Genomic DNA, 12,835 nt, shown 5'->3' on the forward strand with positions numbered 1-12,835 from the left:
TCACGTGACCTCACGGCGTGCTCCGCCTCCTGCCCCCGGTTCACGTGATCGCCCCCGGTAGAAAACGCCTGACCGCAGACCCCGGCCTTCACAGTGCAGTCATTTTTTTCCAGCTGCTCGTGGGCTTCTCGCTCTCTAGCCTTCTGCACGTCTTTCCCCTCCGCCCGGGGTCCACCCCCGGAGCCCTGTCCGCCATGCGGCTCTTGCCTCTGGCCCTGGGTGTGCCCCGGCGGGGCAGCCCTCGCCACCTGCCCTACTGCAGCCCAGCGCCGCTGCTGCTGCTGCTGGGAGGCTGCCTGGGGGTCTCCGCGGCGGCGGCGGGCTCTCGGAGGCCCAATGTGGTGCTGCTTCTCGCCGACGACCAGGACGAAGTGCTCGGCGGCATGGTAACTCTTCTTTCTGTTTCTGCCCCGCCCCTCCATCTCCCGGGCTGACTCCCTGGTTTCTGGCCCTCGTTCCCCATTCCTAACTAGCTGCCTCGACCCTGGGTAGGTTTGCTTTTGCCGCGCCAGGCCCTTGGCGCAGGCTTATGCAGCGGCGGGACTCTATTTTCTCTTTCCCCCGAGTCTCTCCTGGGTCCACACACACGCACGCACCACACGGAGCTTCTAGTCTGGACCTCACTGCTGAGGAGTTTGCTTCATGTCTCAAGACAAACATGTGGACGCCTGTTAGGGATGGGATGAACCAATGAGGAGCAGGTGCTGGCTAAGAGCACGCAAGCCTTGATTGTTCGTCTTTCAGGTTAGAGGACAAATCCAGCCCCCTCTTTGAGGAACCTAGGCCACTTCTGCATTTGACCCTGTGTGCAGTGTCTGTGCCTGATATTTATAAAATAAGTGCTGATATGAACTATTCTGGTAGGTAGGTTGTAGAACTCTTCAGGGTGTGCTTTGCCTCACAAGAATCAAGAAAATTCAATTAGCCTAATTGAACACCTGGCTGATGCATTAGATCCTGTCAGCGTTCCGTTTTATATCAGATGGGGGGTGTCCTGAGACTTCATTCTTTCCCAGAGTGAATTTTGCTTCTGGATCTTAGAATTCTCGAATTTGTGACCTTCAGGAACATCTACCCAACCCCCTGCTCACGGAGGCCTAGAAAGTGGCTTGCCCCAGGCTCATGAGTAGTGGTGGCAGTCCAGACAAAATCCTCACTAGTGCTCTGACCCTGGGTATGGCATTACTCTTACCTTTTTAAAAACACGTGCTTTATTGCTTTCTTCCTTTCAGTTCTCTTTTTGCTTTCAGCTAAATGCTATGAAAACATTTTAGGCACGAGTTTCCTAACTTTTACTGTGTGGGAACACCCTAGCTGAGTGTCTTTCAAACTGCTGATTTCAACCCTTAAGTGAGTTGTGAAATCAGTTTAGTGAGTAGCTACCAGCATTTTTACTTCCCTGTGGAGTAGAGTAGAATAGAAAATGTCTGTGTGATACATGAGGTCAAGGTAAGCATATCCATATATAGATGTGTCTTAGTTGTGCATTAAAATGTATTTCTTCCTCAGGGCTGTGTTCAAGGGTATGAGAGTCTTTTTTAATTTTTTTTTAAACGTTTCTTTAATTAATTAATTTATTTTATATTCGTTTTTGGCTGTGTTGGGTCTTCGTTTCTGTGCGAGGGCTTTCTCCAGTTGCAGAGAACGGGGGCCACTCTTCATCGCGGTGCGCGGGCCTCTCACTGTCGTGGCCTCTCCGGTTGTGGAGCACAGGCTCCAGATGCACAGGTGCAGTAGTTGTGGCTCACGGGTTTAGTTGCTCCGTGGCATGTAGGATCTTCCCAGACCAGGGCTCGAACCCGTGTCCCCTGCATTGGCAGGCAGACTCCCAACCACTGCGCCACCAGGGAAGCCCCCGAGAGTCTTTTCTAAATGATGTCTAAGATGCTTGCGTTTGGACTCCCCGCTGGTTCCTGCCACATGTACCTCATTGCCTTTTAGGTTCTACCCAGCCCCACTGACAATGAAGAGTCTTGACTTAATGGCCCTCCTGGATTTTACTTTGTTTTTTCCACCATTCCAACTGCTACACTTATCCTCCACACAAAACTCCTTTTAAAACAAATTTGTGTGTGTGCTTTTGAAGTGTTTTGTCCAGAAAAAGCAAGCCATCTCTATCAAAACTTAATAATGGTTTAGTGACTTAATTAAAAGGCCCAGCTTTCACGGCTCTGTTGAAAACAAAATCCATCACTTAAATATAAGGTATTCAGAATTCAGTCTCTTCAATTCTTGTAGACCACCAATGTGGTCTGTGTATATTTGAGGTTTCTTTCCTTTAGCCTGTTAATCCTATTTGCTCCTTTAAACCAGTAGCAGATTCTTTTTTTTTTTTTTTTTATTTTACTCCACACGTTTGCTTTTTTTTTAAAATGTTATTTTTTTATTTATTTATTTATGGCTGTGTTGGGTCTTCGTTTCTGTGCGAGGGCTTTCTCCAGTTGCGGCGAGCAGGGGCCACTCTTCCTCGCGGTGCGCGGGCCTCTCACTATCGCGGCCTCTCTTGTTGCGGAGCACAGGCTCCAGACGCGCAGGCTCAGTAACTGTGGCTCACGGGCCCAGTTGCTCCGCGGCACGTGGGATCTTCCCAGACCAGGGCTCGAACCTGTGTCCCCTGCATTGGCAGGCAGACTCTCAACCACTGCGCCACCAGGGAAGCCCGCAGATTCTTTTATACAGATGTTTGTGCTGGAGAGAAGAGCCAAAATTAAGTGGAGGGAAAAAGTCAAATTTAATACTCCCAGTTCTCTGGAGAATTCTGTCTTCTCCTGTAACCTTTTACAGAATACTCTAAATACCACTGATTGTCCAATAGGACTTGAAGGGGAAGAGCTAAGAAATAACGGCATTTGAGAACCTACTTGGAGCTAGTCAGAGTGTGAAGTGTTTTATACAGTGCTTCAATTATCACAGGAATCTTCTGCTGTAGGTATTGTCCTTATCTTAAAAAATGAGAAACTAAAACTTAGAAGGGGTTAAGTAACTTGGCCAAGGTTCATATAGCTATAATAAGGGGCAAAGCCCGGTGTCTTATAGTGTAAGAGCCCTGAGATTATATGCTTTTTCTCCTATTCTAGAATACTGTGGTAATACTGATTTAACAGATGTCATTCCACATACCCACATCAGCATAGTCACACCATAGATCAGAGATTTCGTCAGGTGACATGGAACTCCTTAATTTACATGTAATACTTCACGTGTATTATTTTCATTTTTATGGAGAGAGGGAGGTCTCTGACCCAAAAATAGATCATGAATTGCTGCCATAGTTGGCAAATAAACAAGTATCAGTCCCCCAGACTAACTCAGGTCAAAGGATTATAGCACTTGTATGACTGTGGTTTGATGTGGAATGTTGCGATCATCTTTGAAGTAGTCTTTTATGTGGTAGCATCATCTTTAACCATTCATTGTATTTGTTGTAGCTTTCATCTGTGGGACTCCATTTTTAGTTTTTGCCCAGGGAACCGTTCATCCATTTCTTGATTTTACTTGAATGTTGTTATGGTGTGATGGACACACTGTTCTTCACTGAAGCACAGGTTGCTATTTTTAAAATCATTCTGTAGAAAAACTGACACTTGGTCAAAACCTCAAGGAAGTGAGGGAAGGAGATGTAGGGGAAGAATGAATACATCATGTCTTTGCTTAAGGCAAAGTGATCTTTCATTGTTAAAAGTTAGCTATAGAATTATCCGAATTATCAAAACTTTATTTCAGAGCAGCTGTGTATGGGGCCCAGGAAAGCAGATGACTCCTTAGGGGGTTTTTTTTGCTTCAGATGAGTAAAGTAGCACATTAGTCATATGCAAGTGTAAGATTGGCTGTTTCTTAAAGAATGTAGTTTGGCCTTAACGTGACCAGCCACTATCTTTGCTTAGATCTTAAGGATCCACTTTATCATTCAGGTTAGCATGGACACACATACACGTTTTTTGGTACAGTGTGGTTTCCTGTTTGGGACTCGTTTGATTAAGCACAGAGTATGGTTATCACTTGTACTACCATTAGCAGTATAAAGGTTATGGTTATTAATATACATTTCTTACTTAAACTAAAATCTGAATTCCTATGCAGCCCTGCGTCATCATCTGACTCCTGCCTACCTCTCTGACCTTGTCTCATTACCCCATTCTTCCCTTTACTTACTGTGCTGCTTCTAGCACGCTGACCTTTGTTCTGCCCTCACATGTGTTCCTTTCCTTCTCTGGCAGCATATTACTTGTTCACTCAACCTGAAAGCATCTTCTTCTGGAGCTTTGCCTGGCTGACTCGTCATGTGACTCTCAGTACTGAAGTTACATCCTGAAAGAGGCCTTTCCTGACCACTCGTTGAAAGTAGTTTTCCCCTTTCCTCTCGTCACCTGCAAGCACATGGTCCTGGTTTATAGTACTCTTCACTGCCTGAAATAATTGTTTGTTTGTTTACCTGTTGTTTGAGTACAAGGATCATGAGGGCAGGGACCTTCTGTCTTTTGTCCACCATTGCCTAGATCAATGCCTGGCACACATTAAGTGTTTAGTAAATGTGTTATAATCACACAATTTAGTCTTACTATAAATCAGATATTCTTCAGTAGCTTTGCATCAATACCAGACAATTTGACCATTGTTCCCTATAATCAGCTCACATAGTCCTTTTCCTATTTATACTTTGCATTCCTGTTTCCCCTTCCTGTGTACTCACTGTAACTCAGATTATTCATCAACCCAATGTTTCATTCAGCCCAGTGTTTTTTACTTGAGGATAGCACCCAGTGATGTTTTGTGGGAGATCATGGCTGGTGACATTCCTTCTGAAGGTTAGCAAAGACCTTATATATCTCTAGCATCCCCTGGGAACCTATTGTGGATCTAAGACCACATCATCAAAGACCTTTTTTTTCTTTAAATTTATTTCTTTTATTGAGGTGTAATTGACATAAAACATTATGTTAGTTTCAGGTGTACAACATAATGATATATGTATATATTGCAAAATGATCACAGCAATAAATATAGTGAACATTCGTCATAATGCATAGTTACAGAATTTTTTTTCTTGTGATGAGAACTTTTAAGATCTACTCTCTTAGCCACTTTCAAATGTGCAATACAGTATTAGCTGTAGTTGCCATGCTGTGCATGACATCCCCATGACTTCTTTATTTTTTTATTTTTATTTTTTTTAATTTATTTATTTTTATTTATATTTATCGCTGTGTTGGGTCTTCGTTTCTATGCGAGGGCTTTCTCCAGTTGCGGCAAGTGGGGGCCACTCTTCACTGCAGTGCGCAGGCCTCTCACTATTGCGGCCTCTCCTGTTGCGGAGCACAGGCTCCAGACGCGCAGGCTCAGCAATTGTGGCTCACGGGCCCAGTTGCTCCGCGGCATGTGGGATCTTCCCAGACCTGGGCTCAAACCGGTGTCCCCTGCATTGGCAGGCAGATTCTCAACCACTGCACCACCAGGGAAGCCCAACTTCTTTATTTTATAACTATAAGTTTTTACCTTTGGACACCCTTCACCCATTTCACTGCACCCACCCTCACCCCCCACTTTCTGTCTCTGGCAACCACTAGTCTGATCTCTGTATCTGAACTTGGTTTTTTTTGTTTTTTTAGATTCCACATACAAGTGAGGTTATACAGTATTTGTCTTTCTCTGACTTAATTCACTTAGCATAATACCCTCAGAGTCTACCCATGTTATCAAAATGGCAATATTTCATTCTTTTTTATGACTGAGTAATATTCCATTGTATATATATATACCACATCTTCCTTTCCATTCTTCCATTGATGGACATTTAGGTTGTTTCCATGTCTTGGCTATTGTAAATAATGCTACAATAAACATGGGGGTATTTAATCTTCGAGTTAGTGTTTTCATTTTCTTCAGATAAATACTCAGAAGTGGATTTGCTGGACCATATGGTAGTTCTATTGTTAATTTTTTGAGTAACCTCCATATGGTTTTTCATACTGGCTGAACCAGTTTACATTCCCACCAGCAATTGCACAAGGGTTCCCTATTGTCTGCATCCTTACCAACACTTTTTATCTCTTGTCTTTTTGATGATTGCCTTTCTAACAGGTGATTTGCATTTCCCTAACAATTAGTGATGTTAAACATCTTTTCATTTACCCGTTGGCCATTTGTATGTCTTTTTTGGAAAAATGTCTTTTCAGATCCTCTGCCCATTTTTGTTTTGTTTTGTTTTAAGATTTATTATTTATTTATTTACTTTATTTTTGGCTGCGTCTGGTCTTAGTTGCAGCACACGGGCTCTTCATTGAGGCATGAGGGATCTTTCGTTGCGGTGCACGGGCTTCTCTCTAGTTGTAGCGTTTGAGTTTTCTCTTCTCTGTTTGTGGTGCACAGGCTCCAGGGCGCATGGGCTTTGTAGTTGTGGTGTGCGGGCTCTAGAGTGCATGGGCTCTGTAGTTTGTGGCACGCAGGCTCTCTAGTTGAGGAGCGTGAGCTCAGTAGTTGTGGTATGCAGGCTTAGTTGCCCCGTGGCATGTGGGATCTTAGCTCCCTGACCAGGGATCAAACCTGCGTCCCCTGCATTATAAGGCAGATTCTTTACCACTGGACCACCAGGGAAGTCCCCTCTCCCCATTTTTTAATTGGCTGTTTTTTTGCTGTTGAATTGTATGAGTTCTTTATATATTTTGCATATTAACCCTTTATCAAATGTATGACTTGCAAAAATATTTTCTCCCATTCAGTATAAGTTGCCTTTTCATTTTGTTAATGGTTTTCTTGGCTCTGCGGAAGCTTTTTATTTATTCTTTAATTGAGCTAGAGTTGATTTACAATGTTGTGTTTCAGGTGTACAGCAAAGTGATTTAGTCATAAATACATATATATTCTTTTTCAGATTCTTTTCCATTATAGGTTATTACAAGATAATTGAGTATAGTGCCCTGTGCTATATACAGTAAATCCTTGTTTTTTATCTGTTTTATATATACTGCCATACTCCTAATTTATGTCTTCACACACCCCCACTTTGCTAACCATAAGTTTGTTTTCTATGTCTGTGAGTCTGTTTCTGTTTTGTAAATGAGTTCATTTGTATTATTTTTTTTAGATTCCACATAAAAGTGGTACCATATAATATTATATGTCTTTCTCTGTCTGACTTACTTAACTTAGTATGATAATCTTTAGGTCCATCCACGTTGCTGCAAATGGCAAAATTCCATTCTTTTTTATAGCTGAGTAATATTCCACTGTATATATATGTATACCACATCTTCTTTATCTGTTCATCTGTTGATGGACATTTAGGTTGCTTCCATGTCTTGGCTACTGTAAATAGTGCCGCAGTGTACATTGGGGTGCATGTATCTTTTCAAATTAGAGTTTCTGTCTTTTCCAGATACAGGCTGAGGAGTGAGATTGCTGGATCATATCTTAACTATACTTTTAGTTTTTTAAGGAACCTCCATACTGTTTTCTGTAGTGGCTGCACCAATTTACGTTCCCACCAATAGTGTAGAAAGGTTCCCTTTTCTCCACACCCTTTCCAGCATTTATTATTTGTAGGCTTTTTGACAATGGCCATTCTGACTGGTGTGAGGTAATACAGTAATACTTCATTGTAGTTTCAATTTGTATTTCTCAAATCATTAATGATGTTGAGCGTGTTTTCATGTGCCTGTTGGCTATCTGTATGTCTTCTTTGGAGAAATGTCTATTTAGGTCTTCTGCCCATTTTTTTTTTTTAATTTTATTTATTTATTTATTTTTGGCTGTGTTGGGTCTTCGTTTCTGTGCAAGGGCTTTCTCCAGTTGCAGCAAGCAGGGGCCACTCTTCATTGCGGTGCGCGGGCCTCTCATTATCGCGGCCTCTCTTGTTGCGGAGCACAGGCTCCAGACGCGCAGGCTCAGTAATTGTGGCTCACGGGCCTAGTTGCTCCGTGGGATGTGGGATCTTCCCAGACCAGGGCTTGAACCCGTGTCCCCTGCGTTGGCAGGCAGATTCTCAACCACTGCGCCACCAGGGAAGCCCCTCTGCCCATTTTTTGATTGGATTCTTTGGGGGTTTTTTTGATATTGAGGTACATAAGCTGTTTGTATATTTTGGAAGTTAACCCCTTGTTGGTTGCAATGTTTGCAAATATTTTCTCCCAGCCTGTTGTCTTTTTGTTTTGTTTATGGTTTCCTTTGCTGTACAAAAGCTTATAAATTTGATTAGGTCCCATTTGTTTATTTTTGCTTTTATTTCTTTTGCCTTGGGAAACTGATCTAAGCAAGTATTTCTACAATTTATGTCAGAGAATGTTTTGCCTGTGTTTTCTTCTAGGAGTTTTATGTTGCCATGTTTTATATTTAAGTCTTTAAGCCATTTTGAGTTTATTTTTGTATATGGTGTGAGAAAATTTTCTAATTTCATTCTTTTACATGAAGCTGTCCAGTTTTGGCAGCACTACTTAGTGAAGAGACTGTCTTTTCTCCATTGTATATTCTTGCCTCCTTTGTTGTAAATTAATTGATCATAAGTGCGTGGGTTTATTTCTGGGCTCTCTATTCTGTTCCATTGATCTACGTGTCTGTTTTTGTGCCAGTACCGTACTGCCTTTTTTTTTTTTTTTTTTGGCTGCATTGGGTCTTTGTTGCTATGCACGGGCTTTCTCTAGTTGCATCTTGCAGTGGCTTCTCTTGTTGTGGAGCACAGGCTTGAGACGCGCAGGCTCAGTAGTTGTGGCTCCCAGGCTCTAGAGTGAAGGCTCCGTAGTTGTGGCACACGGGCTTAGTTGCTCCACAGCATGTGGGATCTTCCCGGACCAGGGATCGAACCTGTGTCCCCTGCATTGGCAGGCAGATTCTTAACCACTGAGCTACCAGGGAAGTCCCACCATACTGCTTTGATTATTGTAGCTTTTAGTATAGTCTGGAGTCAGGGAGCATGACACCTCCAGCTTTGTTCTTCTTTCTCAAGGTTATTCTAGCTGTTCAGGGTATTTTGTGTTTCCATACAAATTTTAAAATTATTTGTTCTAGTACTGTGAAAAATGCCATTGATATTTTGATAGGGATTGCATTGAATGTGCAGATTGCCTTGGGTAGTATGGTCATTTTAACAATATTAATTCTTGCAATCCATGAACATGGTATATCTTGCCATCTATTTGTGTAATCTCCAATTTCTTTCATCAGTCCCTTATAATTTTCTGAGTACAGGTCTTTTACTTCGTTACGTAGGTTTATTTATAGGTATTTTATTCTTTTTGATGTGATTGTAAATGGGATTGTTTCCTTAATTTCTCTTTCTGATAGTTCATGGTTACTGTATAGAAGTGCAACACTATATTAATTTTATTAATATTAACTGTATATCAACTTTGTATCGTGCAACCCTACCAGATTCATTGATGAGCTCTAGTAGTTTTTTGGTGATGTCTTTAGGATTTTCTATGTATAGTATCACGTCATCTGCAGACAGTGATAGTTTTACTTCTTCCTTTGCAATTTGGATTCCTTTTCTTTTTCTTGTCTAATTGCTGTGGCTAGGACTTCCAATGCTAGGTTGAATAAAAATGGCAAGAGTGGGCATCCTTGTCTTATTCCTGATCCTAGAGGAAAAACTTTCATTTTTTCACTGTTGAGTAGAATGTTAGCTGTGGACTTGTTATATATGGCCTTTATTATGTTGAGGCACATTCCCTCTATATCCACTTTGAGAGTTTTTATCATAAACGGATGTTGAATTTTGTCACATGATTTTTCAAAATTCCTGAATAAGTTAGAATTCTCTAGCTAATGGGTTACTTAGGTTTTCTATCATCTGTATAAAACAATGGGGATAACTTTTTTACAGTATTGAAAATGATCCTCTTGTTAACATGGTTATGTATTTGGGTTATTAGTCTTTAAGAAATTATTACACAACAAAATACACTTAAAACTGTGTTCAGTATGGTCTCAGCTTTCACAGGAACTTCAGAATCGTTATGAGCTGACTCATAATACAACTGAAATAAGTTTCTTCACATCGTCCTTTCTTGATGTCTGGAATCTGGATAAAGATTATTAGTATTTTTTTATTGTTATTATTTATATCTAAGTGATCATCTTCATACTTTTTATCCTCACTCTAGGATTTGAAACTAGTTGTTCTCTATACTTGTCAGGATCTTAAGTTTTGAGCAAAAGATAAAAAGCAAGGATATAAACGAAATAATATTCTGACTAGTCTTTTGCTTGACAAGGTTTTCTGTATATGTGTTTGCCACTTAGTTCAAGTCTTTGCTGGAGGTGGTGGTTGGTCTAGTGCAGAGGGCCATGAGCTTATGGTCAAAAAGTGTGCATCTGGGCTTCACCACCGAGTGTCTGTTATTTGAGTTAGTGTTGGGGCCTTGTCTGGCTTTCAGAACCTAAGTGTTGTTTTATTTCTGTTTTAAAGGATGGAAGGCTCCTTTCATATCATTTTCCATATTCTGCTTCTAAAGATGAATTAATAGAGATAGATCTGCCCCACCTGTTTGTAAGGCAGCTGGTGACAAATGAGAGAAGGGCACCAAAATTTCATTACATTGAAATCAACATTGCTAGAATAATGCCATCAGCTGTGAACTTTCCCTTCCTGCAAGCATTATAACTCCCTGAACTTTTGCACAGGACATAACTGACTGTAACCAAACTTGTTTGGTTCATCTCCAGAATCACACAGGACACTTGGCTGTTCCTTAGTGTCAGATAGAGCTGATCATTTGGGAATAAAAGGTTGAGAATAAGATACAAAAAAACACGAATTTTGTTCTGTGTGTTTTAGTTTATTGGAAGAAATTGCTTAATAGATAACTGTTTACTTTACAGACACCACTAAAGAAAACCAAGGCGCTCATTGGAGAGATGGGGATGACTTTCTCCAGTGCTGTAAGTTTTGAAGCTGATTTAATTTTGTTAGACTTTAATTGTGTTTATGTTCTAAGAAGAAACACTTTTGGGTAGTCTACTGTAATTTATGTGGTTATTTTCTAATTAAATGCCTGATCTAAGGGAAGGAGTCTATTTAATGTGATATAAATTTGTTTAATTGAAATATTACTTCTTAACAATTGAAGATTAATTACAGGTATTTTGTAAGCCATTCTCATCTACAACTCAGAACTAGAGAAGTTTATTTAAAACTTCACTGTTTGAGGTTTGAAAATGGATTGTAAGAATCGGTTAACATTTGTACTGTGTAAAATGTTCCATGGTAAAAGCTTGCAGGCTACTCTACAAAACCCAATTAACCCTGATAGCCAAACCCAACAAAGATAATAGCAGCAAAATGAAAGAAACCCAACAACAACTATGTGTACGTGTGTGTACATATATGTAAATACAAATATATGTGTATATGTACATGTGTAAACATAAATACAAAGATCCAAAATAAAATACTAACAAATCAAATTCAGGAACCATGCTCATAACCAAGTCAGTGGTAGCCCAGCTTAATATCAGGAAATCCATTGAACAGCAGCATAGTGTTGTGGTTAAGAGCAGACTCTGGAACCAGATCACCCTGTTTTGAATGTTGTCTCTGCCTCTCTCCTAGCTGTGCGACCTTGGGCAACTTATTAACCTTTTTGGCCTTTGGTTTCCCCATTTGTAAATAGGGATACTAAAACCTGTCTCAGAGGTTAAATGGATTGTTACATGTAAAGCAAGCACTTATATCAGTGCCTAACTTAGAGTAAGTACCACTACATAATGGTGGTTATTATATTGTTCACCAACATATCAGTGGTTAAAAGGAGGAAAATTAGATACTCATCTCAGTGGATGCTTGAAAGTCCTCTGAAATGTTGGCATCCTTTCCTTGTAACTTATTAAACTGTTACATCCATACTATGATGAATATTCCAAACAAATAGCACAACTTAGAGTTAAGGTTAAAGTCTCAGAGCACTGCTGTTAGGGAAGAGATGAGGGCCCAATATCTCTCACTTAATGTTCTTCTGAACTGTCTAGTCGTTGGCATAAGTCTTGCGGAATTCAGGGGTAAAAGTACTGGAAAAAGACAAAAATTGTTATTTCCACTTGTCTGGATTTTCTGCCTAGAAAACATAGAGTTGTTGGAAAACTTTTTAAATTAATAGAATTTAGTAAGGTAGAAATGAAAAAATAGAAGTAACTTTCTTCCATATAACTAGTTAGAGAAACATGGGGGAGAGAAGATCCCACTTATACAGCGGGAAAATATAGACCTTAGGAATAGCTGGTGGTGGCCAGTAATGGTTAAGACCTATAAATGTAGTTACAAAATTTTGTGAGTGATAAAGTATTGGGTTGGCCAAAAAGTTCATTACAGAAGATGTTATGTAATGAAACTTCAAAGCTTTTGCACAGCAAAGGAAACCATAAACAAGACGAAAAGACAACCCTCAGAATGGGAGAAAATATTTGCAAATGAAGCAACTGACAAAGGATTAATCTCCAAAATATATAAACAGCTCATTCAGCTCAATATTAAAGAAACAAACACTCCAATCCAAAAATGGGCAGAAGACCTAAATAGACATTTCTCCAAAGAAGACATACAGATGGCCAAGAAGCACATGAAAAGATGCTCAACATCACTAATTATTAGAGAAATGCAAATCAAAACTACAATGAGGTATCACCTCACTCCTGTTAGAATGGGCATCATCAGAAAATCTACAAACAACAAATGCTGGAGAGGGTGTGGAGAAAAGGGAACCCTCTTGCACTGTTGGTGGGAATGTAAATTGATACAGCCACTATGGAGAACACTATGGAGGTTCCTTAAAAAACTAAAAATAGAATGACCATATGATCCAGCAATCCCACTACTGTGCATATACCCGGAGAAAACCGTAATTCACAA

The 12,835-nt window shown here is 40.4% G+C and overlaps 1 protein-coding gene across 1 annotated transcript in view; it reads left to right on the forward strand.

Moving 5' to 3' along the window:
- GNS (glucosamine (N-acetyl)-6-sulfatase) overlaps nt 1-12,835 on the forward strand; it is a 59,252-nt gene continuing 46,417 nt past the window's right edge. Inside the window, exons 1-2 of the mRNA XM_082422794.1 lie at nt 1-386; nt 10,813-10,872. Coding sequence (XP_082278920.1) covers nt 195-386; nt 10,813-10,872 — 252 coding nt within the window. The 5' untranslated portion in view covers nt 1-194. The remainder of the gene's footprint in view (nt 387-10,812; nt 10,873-12,835) is intronic.

The sequence above is a fragment of the Balaenoptera physalus genome (assembly GCF_965194825.1).
Source record: "Balaenoptera physalus genome assembly, chromosome: 13".
NCBI classification, from domain to species: domain Eukaryota; kingdom Metazoa; phylum Chordata; class Mammalia; order Artiodactyla; family Balaenopteridae; genus Balaenoptera; species Balaenoptera physalus.